Below are 26,689 nucleotides of genomic sequence, written 5' to 3'. Positions count from 1 at the left end.
GAAATGGCAACCCGCTCCACTCTTCTTGCCTGGGAAATCCCATGGACAGAGGAGCCTGGGGAGCTACAGTCTGTGGGGTTGCAAAGAGTTAGACAAGACTTAACTAAACAGCAGCAACGAGGGACCCAGGCTTTGTTGTTTTCACTCCTTCCACACAAGTGTAACATCAAAGCTCTGCATGCTCATTTGTGTCTATTGATAATACCGAACAAACTAGTGCAAAAATTTTAAGGTGTATCAGGCTACACTATTTGCTTGCCTCATCTCAACCTTAATTAAGCACATCTGGAAATATGTAGGTCTGCAGTGAATTTGTTAAGTTTGTACTAAAAATTCTCCAGCAGCAGCATATAAGAAATGCAAATAACTTGAGCATGTATATTTAATGAAGTCCTTTATTTTGCTTCTTTAGTAGGTGTTTATCAAGTTTATAAGTCTTTTCTCTTTCCATCTTTTCCCCTAGCCTCAATTAAACATGCATTTAAATACCTGTTGGTGGTAGTGGTGATGCTATTTTATGTATTTATATGAAAGGGATAACAATTGAGTAACCACATACAAATAGACACTGGCCTTCCAGGTGGGAATCCTTTGGTGAGCTCAGTCATGTCCAGGTTCTGGAATAGACCTTCTGCTTCTGTGTATGAGTTTGCTCCCTGGCTCACTGGGTAGCTTTGTTTTATGGCCTTGTTAGTGGTTGATTTCAACGCTACTCTGTCTTTGCCTTGTTTTCCCTGGTCAGAGAATCCATGAACAATACTTTCCCTGAGGCAGCTTTCTCATTCTTTCGGGAACACAGAATTTTAGTTCAGTGATCTATTTGGCAATATCTAATTAGCAATCTAGTAGCAATCAACTAACAGTAAGCACTAAACCCGCTAGCACTAACTATAAATTCAATAAACCAGAGAGATGCAAATAAGTAGCATTTACTTCATGCCATTTATAGGTATGGTGCAATTAGGTTCTAGCAGAGTTAGTACCTTAGCCTTGAAGACTCAGAAAAAATGATTTCCTAAGTCCTATAGCTGTTGAGTGACAAGCCTGAACTCTGAGGACCTGCCTAGCACTCTCTGCTCATTCCAATCCCCAGATGCCTGATCAGAGGAGCGGCAGGCTAGACTCCAGAAAACCAAGCAGTTTCATGCTTCACGCAGGCAGGTTGCACATTCCAACAAAATGAGGTATTTCAAAGAAAGAAAATAGAAAATCAAAAATAAAAATTTTCAAAAGAAGAAAAGATATGTAAAATAAACTACTAGCACTTAACGTGTGAAAGAACTGGTGATACCAACATTTTTCCCTACTTTATATTTAGCCAAGACACTAATCACATTCAGCGTAGGAAAAAGGATCTCATCAAATAATCACCTCTAGATAAGTAAGCCATGTTGTTGTTAGCAATGCTTCCCAAGATACCACAGGATTGAGATGTCCCTGCCCATTATGGCGGGTGAGTACTGAGCCCTCCAGGGGCCTCTTTAAGAGGCTTTTATTGCTCAGTTGCCCAGCTGAGTCTGGGGATGGGAGGGAACTTCGGATCATTTATGGCTTTGGGCAAAGATTTTGGTCTTTGCTCCAAGAAAAAGTATCTCAGATTGTGACCTGGGTGCTATGGGCACAGATTCTCATGCATCTGTGGCAAGCCATTGTGACCTGTGGGGACAAAAGCTCATGATGTCTAATTACTCTGATTACTCACCTTGGGGAGTTGAAAGTCTTGACTTCTTGCAGTGAAAAGTCAGCTCCTGTTGGCAGTTGTCAGCATAGTCAATGATGGTCTGGAGCTGGTCCATGCTGGCTATGTACTTGAAAAATACTGGATGGGGGCTTTCTCCATTCAAGCTTTTGACCTTGACCAAGTGGGAGCCGTTATGCTGCACTGAGGTCCACGCAGTGTCTGGTGGGCAGAAGAGGGGTTGAGAGAAAGAAAGGAGACCGTAATGAGGATGGAATCATTAAATGTAAATATGGAAAGCAGAGCATCTGAATTCAGTTTTCTTTTCTTTCTTTTTTTTTTTTTTTTTTTTTGTAGTCATCAGATCTCTTTGCAATTAAAATCAATGAGTGGAATTCTCAAAATGTTTAACAGGAGGGATTCTCTTTGTTGAAATTTTCACTACCATTATTATAGGCAACATTGTCAGGCAGCTACTTTTTAAAATTCTGCATTATAATATTCAAAGTTATAAATATAACTTTATAGCCCTAATATTTTTCTTTCCATTACTTTAAGGAGAAAGCCAAAGGTTACTGTGTATATATTTATCTTTTTACAAGTATATTTGTCATCTGACTGAGCATCTTTTCCTCTGATAATCAGAGAAATGTGTAAAAGACATATGTGAGGAATAAGCTGCAAACATGATCATGAAAATAACAGAAACTAAGTATTTTTGACAAAAATTAACTAATAGTGTGTCAGCAACCTGTTCAATGGCCAGCACTAAAAAAACACAGAGCCTAGGAATATGACTATCCCAGCAGTAATCATAGCTACATCAATGTCTGTTGGAAAATAATCACATAGTTCTATTACATTGATTACCTATATTTTTCAAAGAGATTTAAAATACAATGCACATTTCATAACATTTATAACAGAAGAAAAACAACTTGACTTCTTTTATCTTCCCCTCAATATACATCCCACCATAAATACCTCCCCCCAGTATACCTCCCTCCATAAAAGTATAGAAGCTCCCACAGTATAGAAAGCCATGGCTCAGTGCTAGAAGGCTGAGTTCCAGCTACCTTAATCCAACTCTCTCTACAATGTCATTTAACTTTCTCTGTAATATGTATTTGATAAATGATCAGTCTGCACACAAACTTTCTATATTACAGAGCAGGAAACTGTCTTACTGAGTTTATATTATTTCTTAATATATGAGCAAAAGAGCAAAAAACCAAAACAATAACACAAGGAATTCACTTAGGGGTCCCCACAGGTCCCTGTTCCTTTCCTACCCTGGGGACGTGGGTCTGGGAAAAACCTAACAGGTGTGCTGGTGCTCACAACCCTTAACACATGAAATACATTGAGAGACTTGGAAAAGAACCCCAAGGGCCATGGAAAAAACTCTGGTTCAAAGCCTATGGGAAAAAGCATGATAAAATATGCAAAAATTAGCAAGAACAGGAACAAACTATGAGTCAACGTGACCAATGCAGTTTTATATTCTATTAAAAAAAGACTTAATGGATCACCCATGTATCTGCTCACTAGAGGGGGCTGTGAGTGTTCCCATGGCAACTTGAAATCCATAGATTTTGTTTCCTCCTTAATCATGTTTTCACTAGACATTTTACATTTCAACATTTTCCTGGAAAATTACTTAAATGGGTCTGGTATTATTTTTGGTAATTACCTACTCCTATTCACCCCCAGGGTTTCTTCCATCAAATGAAATGAAGGTACGGGGAGTCACGCAGAAGACTGTGTTAGGCTTGGGAGTTCATCAATTCCAGTGCCACTGCATCAGTTATTTTCATGGCTTAGGGCACAAAGAAAAATGATGTGCCTGAATGGTTCATATAGGCTAGTGGTCAGTATGATAGATTTATGGTCTTGCATGGTTAAGGTATAATAATAGAAATCTTTTCGAGTGGAGAGAAGGAAACAGTTGAAAAGAACCTCAAAACTGCTCTTCTCAAAAATACTTTAAATGACTGCTCTTTCTAGAAGTGTTATTTAAAAGACCCCAACAACAACACATTATATTTCTCTAATATTCCAATAACATATTATTTTCATAGATTTCAAAACCATGAACCTTTGACATGCCACATAACCTTAATTTTCAAGCACAAGGAGACAGACTAAGGCATTAAAGTGACCAGCATGATGGAAAAACTGTTGTTCAGTCACTAAGTTGTGTACAACTCTTTTCAACACCAAGGACTACAGTATGCCAGATTCCTCTGTCCACCACTATCTCCTGGAGTTTGCTCTACTTACATGTTATTCAAGGTAGTCTGAAGCACAATTTTGGACCTAAAGTAATTAATTTGGCTGGTGGTGGTGGTTTAGTTGCTAAGTCATGTCCGACTCTTGCCACCCCATGGACTGTAGCTTGCCAGGCTCCTCTGTCCGTGGAATTCTCCAGGCAAGAATACTGGCGTGGGTTGCCATTTCCTTCTCCAGGGGATCTTCCAGACCCAGGGATGGAACCCGGGTCTCCTGCGTTCCAGGCAGACTCTTTACCGACTGAGCTACTTTTTAATCATGGGCAAATATAAACACGAATCTTGAACTATCGTTAAACTAGACCCTTTCAGAACAGGTTAATCGAACTCAGTGGGGTCTTTCCTCTGCACAGGAGCAGGGAGACCATTGGCACTTGGTCAATCATTTTGTCTGAACAAATGAACCTGTAGCCAAGTTAATTTGCTGGTTTGGTTTGATGTTTCATAATAATCACACTGACCATATCATATGCTATCCTTCAGTTTGATTTGCTTTTTCTTTTTGCTAAGTTATATCCATTTTGCAACTGGCAACACTTCTTACGCTTTATAATAGACCTCTGGACTATACAAGGAGTCTTTTATAGCAAAACAATCAGTTATGGAAAAAGAACCAGCTCTTTATTTTACACATTCAGGTAAATATACATTGAAACCATTTCCATTTCTCTGAGAAGCAGACAGAAAATGAGGCTTCATTATGAAAAATCTGATGCCTTTATAGTTGGTGGGTTCATCACTCATGATTTGGAAATTAACCTCAAAGAAAGTGAAGGTAAAAATTCCTTTTCCCACAGATGCCTGAAATGAAGTCCAATTTGTGTTCAGTTAGTTCCGTTGCTCAGTCACGTGTGACTCTTTGGGACCCAGTGGACTGCAGCACGCCAGGCTTCCCTGTTTGTCACCAACTCCCAGAGCTTACTCAAACTCAAGTCCATCAAGTTGGTGATGCCATCCAACCATCTCATCCTCTGTCATTCCCTTCTCCTGCCTTCAGTCTTTCCCAGTATCAGGGTCTTTTCCAGTGAGTCAGTTCATTGCATCAGGTGGCCAAACTACTGAGGTTTCAGCTTCAGCATCAGTCCTCCCAATGAATATTCAAGACTGATTTCCTTTAGGATGGACTGGTTGGATCTCCCTGCAGTCCAAGGGACTCTCAAGAGTCTTCTCCAACACCACAGCTCAAAAGCATCAATTCTTTGATGCTCAGCTTTCTTCACAGTCCCACTCTCACATCCATACATAACTATTGAAAAAACCATAGTTTCAACTAGGTGGACATTTGTTGGCAAAGTAATGTCTCTGCTTTTTAATATGCTGTCTAGATTTGTTATAGCTTTTCTTCCAATGAGCAAGCTCCTTTTAATTTCATGGCTGCAATCACCATCTGCAGTGATTTTGGAGCCCAAGAAAATATAGTCTGTCACTGTTTCCATTGTTTCCCCATTTATTTGCCAGGAAATGATGGGGCCAGATGCCATGATCTTAGTTTTTTGAATGTTGAGTTTTAAACCAACATTTTCATTCTCCTCTTTCATCAAGAGGCTCTTTAGTTCCTCTTCAGTTTCTGCCATAAGGGGGGTATCATTTGCATATCTGAGGTTATTGATATTTCTCCTGGAAATCTTGATTCCAGCTTGTGCTTCATCGAGCCCAGCATTTCACATTTGTGTCCAAACAGAACATTTTGGGAAATTAAGCCCTCTGCCTTTGTTTCCTCTGATGAGAAGAGGGTACATGTTCTGAGAAGACTAAGAAGGCAAAATGCCAGGTGATTTAATTTGTCACATCTATCTCCAGATAGAGTTAGTCAAGAAGATGCAATCGGGGTGATAAATAAGGATAGACAGATGCACACACTAGCAGCCGTTCCTGAACCCACAAAGATAATCTGAATACTACAATAGAGAAATATCAATAACCTTAGGTATGCAGATGATACCACCCAACAGCAGAAAGCGAGGAAGAACTAGAGTCTCTAGATGAACAGCAAGGATAGCAAGGAGATCAAACCAATCACTCGTAAAGGAAATCCACCATGAATATTCATTAGAAGGACTGATGCTGAAGCTGAAGCTCCAATACTTTGGTCACCAGATGTGAAGAATTGACTCACTGGGAAAGACCCTGATACTGGGGAAGACTGAAGGCAGGGGGAGAAGGGGCTCATGGAGGATGAGATGGTTACATGGCATTACCAACTCAATAGACATGAATTTGAGCAAACTCAGGGAGATCGTGAAGCACAGGGAAGCCTGGCATGCTGCAGTCCATGAGGTTGCAAAGAGTCAGACACGACTTAGGGTCTAAACAACAACAACAGAGACCCAGGACAGCCTCCTTAGAAATTGTCTTCCTCAGGACACCCTCTGAATATCTGGAGTAGCGGACTTGGCCTTTACTGGCCCTATGAACACATAAATGACCAGGATCCAGTTCTGTTTTCATTGGAAATATAGGAGAGGGCTCAGGTGAGTAAGACTGTCTGGGAAAATTACAGACCTTAGCACTCTTTGAGAAGTTTACTCAGAAAGCTCAGTGACTTACACTGTATTACTTAGAAATATGTGGCTAAATCACATAGTTTCATGAATTTAGTTTTGCAAGTGAGTTTTTCTAGACTTCCACTTCCTTATCTGTGTGGCAAGAGGGTTGAGGTGAATAAAAAGTGAAAGCTAGTTGTAATGATATTTCTGTGTAGTAACACAATTTCTAAGGAGGCTGTCCTGGGTCTCTGTTGTTGTTGTTTAGTCCCTAAGTCGTGTCTGACTCTTTGCAACCTCATGGACTGCAGCATGCCAGGCTTCCCTGTGCTTCACGATCTCCCTGAGTTTGCTCAAATTCATGTCTATTGAGTTGGTAATGCCATGTAACCATCTCATCCTCCATGAGCCCCTTCTCCCCCTGCCTTCAGTCTTCCCCAGTATCAGGGTCTTTCCCAGTGAGTCAATTCTTCACATCTGGTGACCAAAGTATTGGAGCTTCAGCTTCAGCATCAGTCCTTCTAATGAATATTCATGGTGGATTTCCTTTACGAGTGACACCCTCTCACCTGGCCCTGCCCTAGACTGCAGAGGCCCTGGTCCTGCCATGTCATCTGTTTGTCAAAGCTGAGGATGACTGGTGTGTGCATTTTACTGAAGAGAAGCAATGACAGCTCTAAGGAGACAGTTGCCAGGCCCTGGGGGGCCCAGAGATAGCATTCATCCTGGCCCTACATCCCAGGTCCCTCCTGATTAATATTTATAGGAGCATCCTCATAAGGGTTGCCCTTCCTGCCATAATTCTGGGGCCTTGAGGCTTTTCTGGCTTACTTTAATATTTTGAACACAAGAAAATGCTATAGGACACAACTCGATAGCTTCAAGGGAATGTAGCCACTTCACAGCCTTCTTTCCTGGAATTTCAGAGGATGATGCTTTCACTTACTAGGTCACACTGAATGTGTGTCTGCTCATTCATAAGGGCAGACATCTGCTATTTAGCAAGAATGGACATTTACTCAACATGACTTACATTGTCTTCAGGCAATACATATATGTGCCTGGCTCCGTATCTGGAACCTCCTAGGAGCTCAGTTTTTGGAAGATATTAGTGTCTCCCCTTGTGTGTCAGCCCATCATACAACTCCAGAGCAAAACAATTTTCTCAAAGAGCACATTATGTAATTCATTCATAAAATTAGATACAGACAGAGTACAGGGTCGTGGTCAATAAAAGATATGGGTTATAATCTATTGTCTTGTTTAGTCACTAAGTCATGTCCAACTCTTTGCAACCCGATGGACTGTAGCCCACCAGCCTCCTCTGTCCAGGGGATTTTCCAGGCAAGAATACTGGAGTAGCTTGCTATTTTCTTTTCCCGGGAATCTTCTTGACCCAGGGATTGAACTTGCAGCTCCTGCTATATCTCTTGCATTGCAGGAGGATTCTTTACTGCTGAGCCACAGGGGAGGAATGGTCTTAGAAAAGTAAAAAAAATCTCTGAGCCTCCAATTCCATATTTAGTAAATGCTGAAGACCAAATGCTATCGTTCTAGCCACCTTTGAATGCTAAGGCCATGAACCCAGCATGTTTCTGGCCTAGCTGCCCTCTGAGCATCTATATTTTTATTGTTCATCCAGACCATTCACTATGCCCACCCACAAGGTTGGGGCAGACTGCATGGCTGACAGAAAAGCAGGAAAATAAGCTTTCCTGAAGCATTTGTTTTTTTACCCTTTGGGCACAATGATTGGATCTGCCCCAGAAATTCTGCATCGCCAACCACATCGCGCTGCATGTCTTATGAACTACCTTTAGAAATGTCAAGAGGCAAGTCAGAATAATGTCTCCCCAGTGGAGGTGGAAAAGAGTTCTTTCCAGGCAAAAGCCAGTATAAAAGAAATGCAGGTTCACTATGTATGATAATCATCAAAGTGCAGGTCTTCTTTCATTTTCCTTAAAAATTCCAACATTTCAACTTTAAAACATTTTTTGTAAGAAACACTAGTTCCAAACAAAACTTGCTACATGTGATGAATGCACAATAATGCTATGTTCCTGCCAATCTCAATTTTCAAGAGCAAAGCAGAGAACAATGAAATCGCAACTTTTTACAAGCAAAGAAAATATATGTTGCAGCAACTATGCATTTACTCATGAATGAATTCTCCAGTCTATACTTACCACCTCTTTTTGACAAATTTCCAACAAGTGCTGATATCTACTTAAAATAGCAAATGTAGAGTTAATGATATTCATAACATTGTTAGTTAGTTGAATTAACATCTGTCTATCTTATTCATCTGAAGGTCTACGAGAACAGTTAATTTCCCTTTCATTCCTCACATATAGCTTAGTGCCTGCAACTTCGTAGTATAAAGTGTGTATGATTGAATGAATGCATGAACTGAATGGGTAACTGAACAGGGAGCTGTCTGGTTATGCAGAGACAGGAATTCAAGCAAACGAGAGAAGAAAGGAAGAAAATCTGCACTAATAAACAAACATGAAACACATAGCAGTATGGGGCCAGCAGCACCCAGTCTACAAAGGACTTAAAAAATAGCTTGGCAGAATTCCTTCTCTTTACTGCTCACATCTCTTATAAGTGTTCTTATGTTAATAAATCTACTTCTCACCCCCCAAAAATAGCATGTGTTGTGTGTAAGACAACTGGACTGATTGCCCTTTGCTAAACCACAGTGCTGGAGACATGACACAATTTCTGACACAGGAAAATGGCTGTTGAAGAAACACAATAGCAGATATTTTAATCTCAGATTCCTAATTTATACCCTCCTTTCACCTTTGGTAACCACAATTTTCTTTCCCATGTCTGTGAGTCGATTTATATTTTGTACATACGTTCATTTGTATCATTTTTTAGATTCAAAATATACATACTACAAACCTAGAGACTGTATTAAAAAGCAGAGACATTATTTTTCCAACAAAGGTCTGGACAGTCAAAGCTATGGTTTTTTCGGTAGTCATGTACAGATGTGAGAGTTGAACCATAAAAAAGGCTGAGCACTGAAGGAGTGATGCTTTCGAACTATGGTGCTGGAGAAGACTCTTGAGAGTTCTTTGGACAGCAAGATCAAACCAGTCAATCCTAAAGGAAATCAACCTTGAATATTCATTGGAAAGACTGATGCTGAAGCTCCAATACTCTGGCCACCTAAAGTGGAGAATCGACTCATTGGAAAAGACCCTGATACTGGGAAACATTGAGGGCAGGAGGAGAAGGGGATGAAAAGGATGAGATGGTTGGATGGCATCATCAACTCAATGGACATGAGTTTGAGCAAACTCCAGGAGATAGTGAAAGACAGGGGACCCTGGCATACTGCAGTCCCTGGGGTTGCAGAGAGTCAGACATGACTGAGCAACTGAACCAACAACAAAATACACACTGCTGCTGTTGTTAAGTCGCTTCAGTCGTGTCCGACTCTGTGCGACCCCATAGACGGCAGCCCACCAGGCTCCCCCATCCCTGGGATTCTCCAGGCAAGAACACTGGAGTGGGTTGCCATTTCCTTCTCCAATGCATGAAAGTGAAAACTGAAAAGTGAAAGTGAAGTTGCTCAGTCGTGTCCGATTCTTCGCGTTCCCATGGACTGCAACCTACCAGGCTCCTCCGTCCATGAGATTTTCCAGGCAAGTGTATTGGAGTGGGGTGCCATTGCCTTCTTCAAAATACACACTACCATATATAAAATAGATAATCAACAAGGACCTACTATACAAGACAGGGAACTATATTCAATATTTTGTAATAACCTATAGGGTGAAAAAAATCTGAAAAAAATAGATATATATGTCTGTACTACTAAATCATTTTGTTGTACACCTGAAATTAACACAACCTTGTAAATCAACTATGTCTCAAGAAAAGAAACACAACTACTTGGTTTGCATGAAGACTAGTGACTCAGTAATAATAATGAGTAAAAAGTTCTGCATTACTAACTGACTAGTCAATAAATTAAGATCTGAAGGGGGAATGGTCAGGGAGGCAACAGACCCAGTCCTCAGCTTGTTCATTAAGCCTCCAGGGATTCTTATGGACCGGAAGTTGAGTCACTGCTCTGACTGCAACCCATTTTCTTCCAGCAACAGTCACTCTCACAATGCAGTGTCTGAGACCCAGTTTCTGAACCTCACAACTATGATGTTATAATAGCAAACAACTAACCTGGGGTTTCTCTGGTGGCTTAGTTTGTAAAGAATCTGCCTTCAATGTGGTTCAATCCCTGCATTGGGAAGAACCCCTGGAGAAGGAATGGCTACCCACTCCAGTGTTGTCTGGAGAACTCCATGGACAGAGGAGCTGGGAGGACTACAGTCCATAAGGTCACAGTGAGTTAGACTGGCTAACATCCTGGTATACTGTGGACACGGTCATCTCCGTCTCAGTGGGGAGAGATATTGACCTTCCTCATATTGTCGTCAAAGAAATTACGTTCTGTTCCTTCTGTTTACAAAGGGAATACACCCGTCAACAGATTTCACAAGCAGTCCATTCAAAATAGTTTCATTTTCTGTCTTGTTTTGGATGTCTCAGTACTAAAGGTACTAAAAAAGGCTTGAAGTGTCTTTTTGTAGGACTTTTTGTAGGCCCTAGGACTACATTTCTGGAGGCTATTACCAAGGATTTAATTTTAATAATTGGTTTACAATTTTGTTTTGGGTATATTTTTCCAAGTGTTAGTACTTGTTTTTTTGAATAATTAAAGAATGTTTAATTGTCCACAGTCACTGCAGCCTTATGGAGAAGGAAAAATTATTATAATGTAAATATTTCCAGGTTGGAAGAACAGAATCAAGACCCTAAGATCTTTCCTCTATCAATACAAAGACTTTGAGGGCAACTCATGTGATCCCTGGATCAATAAGAACTATTTAGCTATGTGTGTGTGCATGCTCAGTACTGTCCAACTCTTTGTGACCCCATGGACTGTAGCCCACCAGGCTCCTGTGTCCAAGGGATTCTCCAGGCAAGATTGCAGTGGGTTGCTATTTTCTACTCCAGGGGATTTTCCAGACCCAGGGATCTAAACCAAGTCTCCTGCATTGGCAGGCAGATTCTTTACCACTGTGCTATAACCCTGGCTCATTCTTTGGATTTTCTCTAGGAACAAAGGATTTTTAAATTTTTCAGTTAAATATTTTGTTGCCTGGCTGTTGAAGGTAGTCATTGGTCATTTGGCCTATATATCTTCAGCACACTGCTTTCTTTATGGCTTTGAATTTTAGAAAAATCCTTGGCATTTAATATTATTTGGAAATCTTCACTGAAATATTTAACTCTTGTACTCCATCTCCATGATCCATTTGATGCTCCACCTTAATTGCAATTATAGAACTCTTGAACATTAATCTTTTTACATAGAACAAGACTATACTAATTTCAGGAGTTTTAGATAAGAGTTAGGCAACCACAAACTTTTCTAAAAAAACTTAACTATACAAAAGTCATAGTTATACAATAATCTGGACTTAATGTTTGTTCATTTGCAATGTAATATAAAGGCATAGTTACTAAGTATGCTTTAATAATAGACATTTACATATCAATGCAAATCATTAAATTATTAGCAATGATTTTCATGAGCACATACACATATACCTTAGAGCTCTTAAAACTTTCCAAGATTAAGTCAGAGTGTTTAGAAAATATTTACTTTAGAGAATTAATGTCTTAGACTTTATCTTAATACATGTGAACAATTCTTGTCGCATTGTGGACAAATCATAGCCACAAGGATTCAATGATGGATCATGCAACCTCACCCACAGCAACCTACATTAATACAAACAACAGAATAATTGCTTGGACTGTGAAATGAATAGCAGCAGCAAAATTTTACATCTCCATTAGTTTTATTTCTCCATTGTGTGGTGCCCTTTACTCCCTTTCCGTTTTAATTTTTTGAAGATAGAGGAGGCTGTGCTCACTGAAATCAAAGCTCCCCAGCTTCACAACTGTGGTTTCTAAACCTGTGTGCAAATAAGCATCCCTGGGCTGGGCTGTGCTCAGTCGTGTCTGACTCTCTGTGACCCCATGGACTGTAGCCTCCCAGGATCCTCTGTCCATGAGATTCTCCAGCCAAGAGTACTGGAGTGAATTGCCATGCCCTCCTCTAGGGGATCTTCCTGACCCAGGGATCAAACCCACATCTCTTATGTCTCCTTCATTGGCAGGCCAGTTCTTTAGCCTAGTGCCACCTGGAAAACCCTAAACATCTGTAGAGAAGCTTAATAATAATAATACAGCCTTTCTTGGATGCTGCCAAAGGATCCTTCCATGGAAAGCAGAGCTTCCCTAGGAGGACAAACATATAGGGACCTGGAAAAGCCTCATCCTGCTGGACTGTGTCCACTAGTGACAGTAAAGCAAATGACAGCCTGCTGGTCAGGTTAATTTGTAAAATCACAGTCCAAATTATATTTTTTAAAATTTGTATTGCCAAGGATATTATAACCACCCAGTAGGTTTTTGTTTTTATAAACAAGAGATCCCTACTATCTAATTAAATGACCAACAGGCAAACCAAACTTCACATGCTCACAACTGGAATCCTTGTCTTCCATTAAAACATGGCCCTTCCATCTCCATAAACAATAATTGCACCTTCCTTCCAGGGGTCAGATCCAAACAGGGGAGCCCTGCTTGATGCCTCTCTTTCTGTCTGTCCATATCCAGTCCAGTGGTTCTAAAGCAATCTTTCCTCCTCCTCTCTCCTACCTTGCTCCCCACCATCACCACCATCTTGGCTAAATTGCTAGAGCTAAGTCCTAACTGGTCTCCTTGCCTCCCCTTGGTGCATCATGATGGTTAAAGGTCCTAACTGTGTGAAATCTGGACCAGCCCCTTTCCAGCCACATGAATTGAGGAAAGGCCACCTCCAGGTCCTTCCACCTGGGTCTGTCCAACAGGCCAGGCTCCCTGTGGCTGTAGGCCTTCTGCCCTTGTCTCCTCCCTCCCCATGAAGGCTCCACTTCCTCTTGTCTCAGTGCTCCTGCTTTGATGCAATAAGTGCAAATGTCAACTTTCCAACTGAGTCTTTTCCTGATCTCTCTATTTAAAATTGTAACCCATCCTTCTGCAGTCTGTGCCCCACTCCCAGCTTTGTTCTGCTTCACAGCACCCACTGCTTTATAACATGCCATGTATTTGATTTGCTTCTGTCAAGGGTTTCGTTCCCCACCCGAAAAAGTGCCCCAGACCATGGGAGGGAGGTGTCCAGATTCACAGTCTGTTATGACCCGAGCTGTGTTGGCTCAGGGCAGGCGCTGAGTACACGTGTTCAATGTTGTCAGAAATTTTCTTGCATCTCTTCAGTTTTGTGTCTTAACTTGGACATTTCTTCACGTTGCCCTGGGAAAGGGAATGATTCATGTTCTTGGCAGACAATTTTCAAGGCCATCATGTATATAAATTAATCAGGATGGGTAATCAGTAGATTTTACCTTTTCCCTCCCTTATTCAGAGGTTCTTTTTTATCTCTAGGGTAAGAAAAACATGCTTATATATCATCAAGTATTATCCTAACTTAATTGAAATCAAAAGCTGTTTTTACTGTCCCTTTGCATTTTGATAACTATCCTTGTCTACCGTGGTAGGGACCTACATTCACTCTGAAGAGGTAATAGCAATTGCAGGGAATTAAAATGTATCCAATATTGCAGCAATCAGTATCAAAACAGAACACCTTTGAGATAGTTACACATTCCAAATGGGCTTTAGAAATATACACAACTAAAGCTTCATGGCAAAGCTTAGATCATGTGTTCACTATGATGATTAAAATGTTTTTCTTTTATTACAACCATAAACTGGAGAAAATCAGGCAATCAGCTCTCGGTTATTTCTCTTGGCAGACTTATAAACTTGACCTCAGCGTTACCAAGCCTGCCAACAGTTAATTATCAACAAATATCTTTGAAACTTTACTCATCTTGGTTCATGCTATTTGGGATTATTTCTACCTTTCTATCACAGAAAGCAATGGCACCCTACTCCAATACTCTTGCCTGGAAAATCCCATAGATGGAGGAGCCTGGTAGGCTGCAGTCCATGGGGTCGCTAAGAGTCAGACATGACTGAGAGACTTCACTTTCACTTTTCATTTTCATGCATTGGAGAGGGAATGGCAACCCACTCCAGTATTCTTGCCTGGAGAATCCAGGACGGGGGATGGGGGAGCCTGGTGGGCTGCCGTCTATGGTGTCGCACAGAGTCAGACACGACTGAAGCGACTTAGCAGCAGCAGCAGCTACCTTCCTTTGATTCTTGGAACTTTTCAGTGTATATGGAACTCTGCTCGTAGGATTAACCCAAGATAATATATACGAAAATCTTTAACATGCCCTAGACTTTTGTGATAATTAAGAACCTAATTGATATAAAGGAAATGTATTACTGGGATGCTTTTTATTTAGCTTTCTTTGTTCTTGGCATTCACTTGAGTCATGGTAATGAAAGCAAATCAAAGCAGAAATTTAATCACTTGAAGGTTATAAACCACTGGAATCCAGTATATCTAGAAAGATCCCCTGGGCCGTTTCCTCACATATTTCACTGATCACATCTCTTTCAGTAAAAGCAAGTTGATGTATTTAACTCTGTCATCACACTGCAATATTCTGGTCAGTATTTATGATAAGATATTTGCCCCAAAGCCCCAAACAGCCATATTTACACCCAGTGCAATGCCCTGGGAGTTCCTGCATCTTCTGCAACAACCTCGGGGGTGGTTTTGGGACTGGAACACATATTTGACTGAATTTAGATCAGATCACATATTAACCACTGCCAAAAATGCTTAGATTTTTTTCGTGTATGAAATGACAATAGGTATTGATATTAAAAACCACATCAAGATTGCAAGCTATTCACAAACCATCATTGTAAGTTTACCCATAAATAATTTCCTCCTTGTGAGATCTGAAACCCTTCCCCAGTGATGTGGAGCCATAACAACAGAGAAACCAAATTATAACTAATGTATAGTTACCTAAGAACCATCTATAGTTGATTTTTTTCTGATAATTATCTCAGAATTTGCACTCAGATTCTGTGGTTGTTGAAGTATCTGTTAGGGCTACACTGCTAGAGTAACAGAAAGTTTTCTAAAGAAGGTTTGTCCTCTTTATTGGGCAAACCTTATATGAGCATGGAGAAAAATTTATGGGTACATACACATACAGATACAGGTAGATAAGAGGTATAAAAAATTTGTATCAGTTCCATCAGGGAAGTTGTCATTCATTGCAGTGGGAGTTTTGGTCCTTTGTGCTCCTATACATTTAGGCAGAGAGCTTAAATTAAAAAGTTTTGAAGAATTAAAGGCGTCATAAACACTATGTAATATACAAGTCCTTTAACATATTAATAATCAGGTTTTTAAGGAAGATGTAATATTATTTATATAGTTGCACATGAATAGTATTATTAGATGAAGTATATACGCTTGGTGTGTGTGTTAGTCACTCAGTCATGTCTGACTCTTTGTGACCCCATGGACTTGTAGCCCATTAGGCTCCTCTGTCCAAGGAATTTTCCAGGCAGGAAGGCTGGAGTAGGTTGCCATTTCCTAATCCAAGGGATCTTCCTGACCCAGGGACCGAACCCAGGTCTCCTGTGCCTCCTGCATTGGCAGGCGGATTCTTCACCACTGTGCTGCCTGGGAAGTTCATATACACTTTAAAAACGTTTATTATTCCCTAGATAAACTCAGGGCTTCCCAGGTGGTGCTAGTGGTAAAGAATCTGCCTGCCAACCCAGGAGACACAGGAGATGCAGGTTCAACCCCTGGGTCCAGAAGACCCCCCAGAGGAGGACATGGCAACCCACTCCAGTATTCTTGCCTAGAGAATCCCATGGACAGAGGAGCCTGCTGGGCTACAGTCCATAGAGTCACAAGGGGTCAGACATGACTGAAGTGACTTAGCACACATACACGCAGATAAACTCACCTGACTACAGATTCAAAAGAATATAAATGGATATTTTCATAAATTTAAGAAGTGAACATTCTCCTAAGACTTTGGCACTTATTGACATGAACTAAGAAATAAAGTTTACCCTTTTATGTTATAGATTAATAAACAGCAATTTATTGCTAATTTTTGCATAAAGAAAGAACATTTCCAGGAAAATAATGACATAACTTTTAATTACCACCTCTTAACTATTTTAGAACATTACATTTAATACTTCTTAGCAATCATATTACAATTACAATCAAAATGCACATCTAAGTAAAGTTGCCACTAGGTAAACTCTGCTTACTGCATCTGGATTTTTCATACACAGCAAGTATTTACATGAGTTTTTCATTAAAAAAGCTTATTAACATACCTGTCATGTTGCAATATACCAGGGATGGTTCCAGGGGGCCACTTCCATCTGAGTCAATATAATAGAGCCCTGAAGAGTTTCCTCTGTGCCAGTGGGCATCACATGACTGCTCGTAGAGAGCTGCAGAAGACAGAGATCTCAGACAGGAACGACAATAGAATGAATCCCTCCATGTTGTTAATTAAGTGATACTTTCCCCAGTGACACTCCTTCTGCCTTGCTCTCAGGGATGTATTCTCTAGAGGAGTGTTCCCCTGTTTCCCTTGGGTAGCATAAAGATTCTCAGGCACAGAGTGAAAGATTTTAAGAAGTATCACTATGGGACATGTGGATCTGAATACTTTATGCTCTAGAAACACAGAATTCCTGTCAAAATCAGGGTAACTGGATTTACTCTAGTCTAATTCTTTGCTGTTTCACAATATCTAAGCATCTGAAATGCATTGGCTTAATCTCCCTAAATGATATGTTATTATCAAATAATCATGCTATTTTAAAAAAATTACTCAGTAACTATACTCTTTGTTTACTTAAGACAATTTCCACATGAAATGCATTTTTTTCAATGAGATGGATTTCACAAATCAGCAGCTCTACTTCATTCCATTTTTAAAGTTCATTTTAAAATGTGGTACATATACACAATGGAGTATTACTCAGCCATCAAAAAGAATACATTTGAATCAGTTCTAATGAGGTGGATGAAACTGGAGCCGATTATACAGAATGAAGTAAGCCAGAAAGAAAAACACCAATACAGTATACTAACACATATATATGGAATTTAGGAAGATGGTAACGATAACCCTGTATGCGAGACAGCAAAAGACACGCAGATGTACAGTACAGACTTTTTGACTCTGTGGGAGAGGGAGAGGGCAGGATGATTTGGGAGAATGGCATTGAAACATGTATAATATCATATAAGAAACAAATCACCAGTCTAAGTTTGATGCAGGATACAGGATGCTTGGGGCTGGTGCACTGGGATAACCCAGAGGGATGGTATGGGGAGGGAGATGGGAGGGGGGTTCAGGAGTGGGAACTTATGTACACCTGTGGCGGATTCATGTTGATGTATGGCAAAACCAATACAGTATTGTAAAGTTAAAAATAAAATAAAATAAAAATAAACTGTCAAAAAATTAAAAAAATAAAAAGAAACATCCTAAAATGCTTTGGAAATGATTATTCAAGAAAATCAAAATTCAAAGAAACATATATAATATATATGAAAAGTCTCTTTGTAGTTTCAATTTATCCTGATTCATAAATGAATTTTCTATGTATACAATGAATGTTTTACAAGGCAAGTGATTAGCATCTGTAGATGATGAACTCAATTAATATTCAGCATACATGGAAATGAATGATCAATTGAGTAACAGCTCTCTTACGCATCACCCTTTGCCTTGACAGGACAAACCCTTTGAAAACCTGAAAAGCTGCTAATGGCTGCTGGGAGGGAAGTGTGGCACTAATTCTGGCACAGAGTTGGACTGGATCTTTAAGTCAGCTCTAAGGATCAAATCTGGCATCCGCACAGAGAGACTCGGGTGGTAGTTAGACAAGATCCACAAACTAGAGTGATCCTAGTAGGATATGGCTTTATGCCGTGCTATAATGACCGGATTACCTACATTTCTAACTTTGCTTATTTCAAATAATCAAGAAAAATCCTGGGAGAAGTTTAGAGGTTGTTGTTCTCTCATCTCAAAGAACAAGAACATGAAGGGAATGCTTTTTATCCAGAGATTTTATAAAGGAAAAAATCATTTTATTAAATATGGCCAAGTATCAAATGTATCAAGTTAGACTGCCCCCAAATCAATGTTATGTTTACCATCATTTATACTGATGGACACAGAGACACTGATGGAAAAGCAATATGGATTGCTTTTCCACCATGCTTGCATTTTGGCCACTCACATTGACATTTCTATCATATATACACATGGTTATAACCACCTAGGAAAGTGTCCAGAGGGATACACATAGATTGATAACAGTGTCTGTGTTGTGTTGGGGCTGCAATTGCCTAGGAAAACAAGAATAGTGGAGGAATGACTAAGGAGAAAACTTGCTTTAAACAAGAACATACACATGTACTAATTGTGTACTTAGACTCCAAAATAATGGTCTTGTGATCACTTACATTGATTTGGTAATATCTCATCTTCATATGACTGATCAATTGCAGAATTTCAAGAAAGTCAATTCAATTATTAGACCAAATCATGGGCCACAAGCAGAAAACCTTACATATGTGTAACAGGATGTATAACATGTAAAAAATACATAATGTATGTCTGTAGTTTTAAATCTTTATGCTACAGAGCTGTTTGGAATGATATTTAGATCACAGTTACTGATAACATTTAGCCATCTCTCCTTAATCATAAATATTCAGTTGATATCTGCTTCATATAAGTATGATGAAGAACACTCTAAGAAAGAGATTACCCTATTCCAAACTGTGACTCGGCAAAATCACTTAGCTTCTGGTTTCCCAGATGTCTAGGTCCTTTCAAATAAAGAGTTACCCTGGCAAATTCTTACTTGGCACTAGTATAGCAAATTGAGTTGCAGGTAGGATCACTCTGGCTGAACTTGTTTAGGGGATATTTAGGGCATGAATCATCTCCCTTGGTCTTCCAAGAGACTTTGAGTTCCTCTGCAGAACCCTCGGTGGTAGGGACTCAGGGGTCTCACCCCAGTGCCTGCCTCCCTGGGATTCACTTCCCAAAATAACAAATTTATGCCAATCTAATTTCTGCCTTTCTCCCACATGTGGAAATCAAATTAAATAATTCACAGGGAAGAGTTCTTAACAGTGCAATGTATTCTCCCAGTAGGAGGGGCTGAATGCAGTGAGATGAGTGAATTTTCATATCATGCTGTCTCTAAAGACCAAGAGGGAGGGGTGCTATGGGAGAAGGGCTTCAGAAGTGTCAGTAATGAAAAGGAAATAAGAAAAACAATAAAACAAAAGCTTAAACAACAGCCAATAATTAGAAAACCAAGGACATTTAAGGGCTTTCTGTCATAAGTTTCTTATAGATAATGGATTAGTCGTCCATAAAGATTTGTTAGCTTTAAAGATGAAAGAATAATTCTTCAGAAAAGAAACTGATGTTCTAAACAAAAGAAACACCAACGAGAGGTGATCGAGAGTGTGACATTGGGTAAACAACTTAGCTTCTCAAGTGCAAAACATAGATAATTGGACATTTATCTCCTAGAGTCGTTTCAAGGATTAAAGGAGTTGAAATACGAAGAGAGCTAGAATTATGCAAGTACGGTTCCAGTATATTAACCATCATCATCATCACCACCAATACCACCACCATCATCATAAAGAACATCAAGATTCCAAAGGGACCTGAGTGTTCACCTGGCTTCTTACTGATACTGAGAAACCCAACCAGGTTAGCTTCCACCCTGCACTTCTGAGATTCTTCCTGCTTAAGTTTGTAAACACTGTTTATAAAACATGAATTCTAGATTTTATTTTTACCTTTGACTATATTTTATTTTCTTATCCTTATTTTCTTTTACCTACTATTTTTCCTGTCTTAGGATACATGTATTTCTGTAAGCTGCCTTACCACTCATATGAAATAATGCAAAATGAAAAGCATAAAAGGTTAAAAAAATAAATAAATCAGACAAAAATTAATGTCTAAAGTAATTATTTTTGTTGTTGCTTTCTAGCACAGAGTTGCACAGACATGCACATATACACAAAATAATGGAAAGAAAAACAGAGCTACATGGAAATCAAGACAGAGGAGGATGAGGCTTACAGGAATGGCAGGTTGCGCCTGTGTAACCAGTGTGCATACAGTCGCAGGAGAAGGTGTTCCAGGACTGGGAACATACACCACCATGTTCACAATAGCTGGGCAAACACCTAGGAGAAAGCAGACACAGCACTATTTCTCACATTTGGTCATGATAAATTGTATCTTAAAATGTTGTAATTAAAGATAGATAACAGCAGTGAATTGACCAGAAAACAACATGGACGACACTTGCTGGGTCTGTCATAGAAATTTCCAAATGTAATATCAATTACAGACTAAAAAATCCATTAGATGATAACAACTGTCATGTATTTATGACAGGCAAATTTTCTACACATCTCATTACATCAGAAAACGTGTTTGCTTTTTCACAAATAAGGCAAGATTAATTTCATACATGACTAAAGATATAAATTGCCTGCAGTGGCCACAAATAACACATTTTCTGTCCTTGCTTCCATGTCCCTGCAGTGCGTCCTATAGATACTTCCATCAAAAGGTATGGCTTACTTCTCCATCTTGAATCAGGGTTGGGCATGTGACCTGCTTGGATCAATGAGGCACTAGCAAACTGACACAGCAGAGGCTAGAAAAGTGCTTGGGCAGTGGGCTTTCTCTCTTACTGAGTTTTGAACCCTGAAAGCACAACCACATGAAGAAACCTGGGTTGGTTCATGTGGTCCAGTCACTCTGGTGGGTCCAAAACCATAGGACAAGTGAATGGGAGGATTATAAGTCTAGCAGCTGTCAGGTGAACCTTCAGGCAACCACAGATGTACAAGAGAGCCCAGCAGCAAATACAGAATTGTGAGATAAACAAACAGCTGCTGTTTTGGGCTAGTAAGCTTTAAAGATAATCTATTGTGCAGCCAAAACTAGCTGATGTATTATGTATACCACACTGTAATATATTGCCATGTTGACTTAGTACATAAGAAAACATTTTAAAGAGAAGGGAAGAAGGCAGGAAAACGGAGACACTTTTTTTTATCCATGTAGTATCACAGTGCCAGGGATTTTGAATGTCATCTACTTTAGTCAAAGTGAGGATGCCCACAGGAATTAGAGAGCACTTGTGATGGAGGGCCTTATTTTTATTTTTCCCCACATAACTGAATACACTACAAAATCACTCAGGTAAACCAGATAACCACTTATGTCTCATGGACACTGTTACATCTCACTTATCAAAATCAAAGGTGAGATTTTAATGTTTGTTTATAAGATTAAAATTTTAATTGTAAGAGGTTATTTAATTTTTCATTATCAAAAATAAATGCTATCCTCAAAGTAATAGAAAATTGAATTCAAATATGTATAAAAATATATACAACATAATCAAGCGGAATTTATTGCAAGTATAAAGGCTGCTCCAAAATCTGAAAAAAAAAATTGAAAATTAATGTAATCTATTACACAAATAAGCTAAAGAAGAAAAACTATAAGTTCACATCAGTAGATGCAAAAAAAGTATTTGACAAACTCTAACACCAATTCATGATAAAATACAAAACAAAAACAGTAACAACAAAACACCTAGGGAAACTAGTAATAGAGAGCAATTTCATCAACTTGATTTAAACAAACCTTTCAAAACCCTAGAGCAACGTCATATCATTGGAGAGAAACAAGATGCTTTCTTCTAAGTGTAGGGGCAAAGCAAAGATTTGCTCTCACCACTCTTATTTAAACATCATACTGGAAGTCTTAGCTAATGCAATCGGACAAAAAAATGGAATAAAAGATATGTAGACTGGGAAGGAAAAAATAAAACTATCTTTGTTCACAGATGACATGATTGTCTATGGAGAAATTCTGAAATAATAAACAAAAAAACTTCTGAAACTAATAAATGATGAGAGCAAAGGTACAAGATTATTTCTTATAAATGAACTATGAACTGAAATCTAAAATAAAAAAACACAGCACTTACATTAACACCATCAAAAAATAGAATACTTAGATACAAATATAACAAGACATATGCAAGATATATATGAGAAAAACTATGAGATTCTGATGAACAAAAAGTGGGGCTATTCCATGTTCATGGAGAGTAAGGTTCAAAATTGTCAAGATTTCAGTTATTCCCAATTTGATCTATAGAGGCAAAGAATCTTAATCAAAATCACTGCATGTAATTTTATGGATGTCAACAAACTAATTCTAAAGTTTATATGTAAAAGTAAAAGATCCAAGAGAATATTAAAAATGAAAAAGATCAAAGAACTAACATTACCCAACTTCAAGATTTTTTATAAAGCTACAGAAATCAAGGCCATGTGGCACTGGCAAGAGAACAAACAGACTAATGGCACAGCATAGAAGGTCCAGAAACAGGTTTACACAAATATAATCAACTCATCTTTAACAAAGCTGCAAAGGCAATTCACTGAAGAAAGGACAATTTTTTCAACAAACATTGCTACAACAACTGGGCCTCCACATGCAAAAAAATAATATTATAAACACAAGTTTTACATCTTTCACAACAGTGAACTCAGACTAGATCTCAGAGATTTTAAATGCAAGAAGCAAAACAGTTAAGCTCTCAGAATATACCAGGAGGAAATCTAAGTGACCTTGGTTTGGCAATGACTTTTCAGATACAGTCAACAAAAGAAAAAAATGGTAATTTGCACTTCAGTAAAATTTGTAAAATCTTTTCTATGAATTACACTAAGAGAATGAAAAGATAAGCTATAGACTAATAGGTAGCTTTTATAAAACATATATCTAACAAAGATTGGGGTATAAAATACAGGAAGAACTGGAGAAAGAAATGGCAACCCGCTACAATATTCCCATGGACAGAGGAGTCTGGCAGGTTATACAGTCCATGGGTTTGCAAGAATCTGACACAACAGCAACTGAGCATGCATGCACGCACTTAAAATTCAACAAGAAGAACATAACCAATTAAAAACTTGGGCAAAAGATCTGAATAGACACCTGACTAAAGAAGGTACCAAGACTGCAAATAAAAAGACAGAAAGATCTCCAGCATCATATGTCAGTAGAGAAATGCAAATTAAAGCAATGAGATAACACTATAGACTTGTTAGGAAAGCAAAAATCCAAAACACTGACAACACCAAATATCGGCAGGGATGAGGAGAACAGGAGCTCTCATTCATTGTTGGTGGGAATGCAAAATGACACAGACACTCTATAAGACAGTTTGACAATATTTTACAAAACTCAACATCTTCTTACTACATGATCCAGTAATTGGGCTCCCTGATATTTACTCAGATGAGCTGAAAACGTCCATACAAAACCTGCACGTAAATTTTTATAGCAGCTTTGCTAATTGTGAAAACCTGGAAGGAAACAAGATGTCCTTTGGGTGAGTGGATAAACTTGAGGTATGTAATATTGTTTAGCTCTAAAAACAAATGAGCTGTCCAGTCACAAAACACATGGAAGAAACTTAAATTCATGTTATTAAATGAAAGGCTATGTATGTAGCACATGATTCCTATACATGGCATCTGGAATTGGCACAACTATGAAGAGAGTAAAATGATTGGTAATTTCCAGGCTGGAGGCTGGGGAAAGGAAGGGATGATTGGATAGGTGATGCATGTAAGATTTTTAGGGCTGTGAAACTACTATGTGTGATACCATAATGGTGAAGACATAACAGTATGCATTTGTAAAACCACATAGAACTGTCTAACACAAAGAATGAACTATAATGTAAATCAGTGTGTATGTGAAAGTCACTCAGTCGTGTCCAACTCTTTGCGACTGCAAGAACTATAGGGCACGGAATTCTCCAGGCCAGAATACTGGAGCAGTAGCCTTTCCCTTCTCCAGGGGATCTTCCCAACCCAGGAATCGAACCCAGGTCTCCCACATTGCAGGTGGATTCTTTACCAGCTGGGAAGCCCATGTAAAGCAAGGACTTTGGTTAACAAGAATGTATCAGTATCCTTTCATCAGTTCTAATAAGTGTACATCACTGATGCAAGATGTTAAAAATACAGAAACTGTGTGTGGGGAGACTGGAAAAAAAGAGATAGAGGAGAACTCTCTATACTTTCTGCAAGCCTAAAACTGCTCTAAAAAATGAAGTGTGTTAATTTAAAATGTTCATTGTAAGGGACTCAATCAATATAGGCAAGTATATGAAATTTACTAAAAAAAAAAAGTGTGTGTATGCTTAGTTGCTCAGTCATGTCCAATTCTCTGCAAACCCATGGACTGTAGCCCACCAGGCTTCTCTGTCCATGGGCTTTCTCAGGCAAGAATACTGGAGCAGGTTGTCATTTCCTTCTCCAAAATATATGTGTATAAATTTATAAATAATTTTACATGAATATTGTATTATTTTTCTTGTAGTGCCATAACAAACTACTACAAATTGTACTAAGAACAAGAGAGATTTACAATAATGAAAGGAACTTTGCTTGGAAGACAGTACAGTGTGAACATGTAGAAATGCACAGAGATCAATATACACCTCCTATTTCATCCCACTCTGCTTCCCTACCGTCACTTATCTGGAAATCAGCAAAGGCAAAACAGACATCATTAGGAAGAAAGTACAAAAACAAAAGATGAAAGGGAACATCTGGCTATTTTATGATTTTTTTCTCCTCTAATACTGTACAAATTATGCACCCAAACACTGAAATTCCAGTAGATGTAACCAAACAATTATTTTGACTTTCTTTGGAAAAGTATAGAAAAAAATCGCAGCTGTCAGTAAGAACTAGAAATAGGCAAACTCATTTTTACTTAAAAAATAAAAGGATAAATATTAGATTTTTGAAATATTTCCTGGACATGCTTACTGTTAATTACTGACAAATTTCAGAACAGTTTGTCAACTTGAAGATTGTGAGCTTCAAAATCAGTTTATACCAGTGGAATTCACATGTAGAATAAATGGTATCCACATTATTTATCTTTCTGAAGAGGTCTACTAGGTGAATGCATAGGATGGGGCATCCATACCTTAGTTGTTGTTGTTTAGTTGCTAAATTGTGTCTGACTCTTTTGCAACCCCATGGACTGTAGCTTGGCAGGCTCCTCTGTCCATGGAATTTTTTCAGGCAAGAATCCTGGAAATGGGTTGCCATTTCCTTCTCCAGGGGATCTTCCCGAACCCTGGGATCCAATCTGAGTCTCCTGCATTGCAGGTGGATTCTTTACCACTGAGCCACCAGGGAAGCCCTTATCCATAACTTGACAGTCAGAAAATTACAATAATAAAGAAATGGACAGTCAAGAGCAAAGTCGCCACGTATCTAGAGAGGTGGTATTTCAGATGGTGTTCTGCAGATCCTCTTGGGGCTGAAGAGGTGGCCTGACCCAAGCAGGGCCCATCCCCTTTGCCCCTCATTTGAACAAAGCGGCTTCTTGGCCTTTTTTTTTTTTGACAAGTTGAAACTCTCCAAAATCTCGCTTAAATAGATTCCATACTTTTTAATAGGATGAAGATGACTCTTCTATGATAAAGCATATTATAGGCTTATCTAAAATTGTTTGGGTATAAGATTTTTTCAAAAACAAAATGTTTGAGTTTGTGGTAATTAATTTTCTTTTAAATGTATTATTTATTAAAAAAAACAAGAGGTAGGTTTCACAATTTTGCATTTAGCATCTAGGTTAATGTTAGATCAAAAGCAGTGGAACTGGAAAAAGTGACCCCATCAACACAGTCCATGGCTGTGGATGGCAAATTCTTGAGCCTAAGAGGAACCTGCAAGGGGCTATGTAGCCTGAGTCACACCACGTGAAATCCTAATGTCCAAAACCCAAAGAGTGTAAGACACAATCTCTCCTCACTGCTATCCTTACCCCACAGCCCCATCCCAAAGGACAGGGAATTCTTCCCTGTAAAGTGACATCAGAGCCACAGGAAGGCAGAGTGTCATGAGGACAAGTCCTTGTGTGGCTCAGGAAAGTTTTCTAAGCACACCTTAGATTTCAAACATCTTTGCAGTATTTGCAGTGTGAGGAGGAATGCCACAATGAATTATTAATTCCTGTGCCTGATGGATAGAAGTTGTAAAACTAGCTGTGTTTTAATAATAAAGCTCAGCTTCA

General features: G+C 39.0%; 1 protein-coding gene across 1 annotated transcript in view; it reads right to left on the bottom strand.

The window, feature by feature from the left end:
- Nucleotides 1–26,689, bottom strand: part of LOC128052229 (contactin-associated protein-like 3) — a 187,450-nt gene that overhangs the window by 51,521 nt on the left and 109,240 nt on the right. Inside the window, exons 10-12 of the mRNA XM_052644721.1 lie at nucleotides 20,630–20,736; nucleotides 16,824–16,943; nucleotides 1,703–1,900 (exon numbers count right to left, since the gene is read on the bottom strand). Of these exons, the coding sequence (XP_052500681.1) occupies nucleotides 1,703–1,900; nucleotides 16,824–16,943; nucleotides 20,630–20,736 (425 nt within the window). The remainder of the gene's footprint in view (nucleotides 1–1,702; nucleotides 1,901–16,823; nucleotides 16,944–20,629; nucleotides 20,737–26,689) is intronic.

Source organism: Budorcas taxicolor, chromosome 8 (genome assembly GCF_023091745.1).
Source record: "Budorcas taxicolor isolate Tak-1 chromosome 8, Takin1.1, whole genome shotgun sequence".
In the NCBI taxonomy this organism is placed as follows: Eukaryota; Metazoa; Chordata; class Mammalia; order Artiodactyla; family Bovidae; genus Budorcas; species Budorcas taxicolor.
Note: the sequence above shows the minus strand (reverse complement) of the source record. Positions and strands in the feature narration are given on the sequence as shown.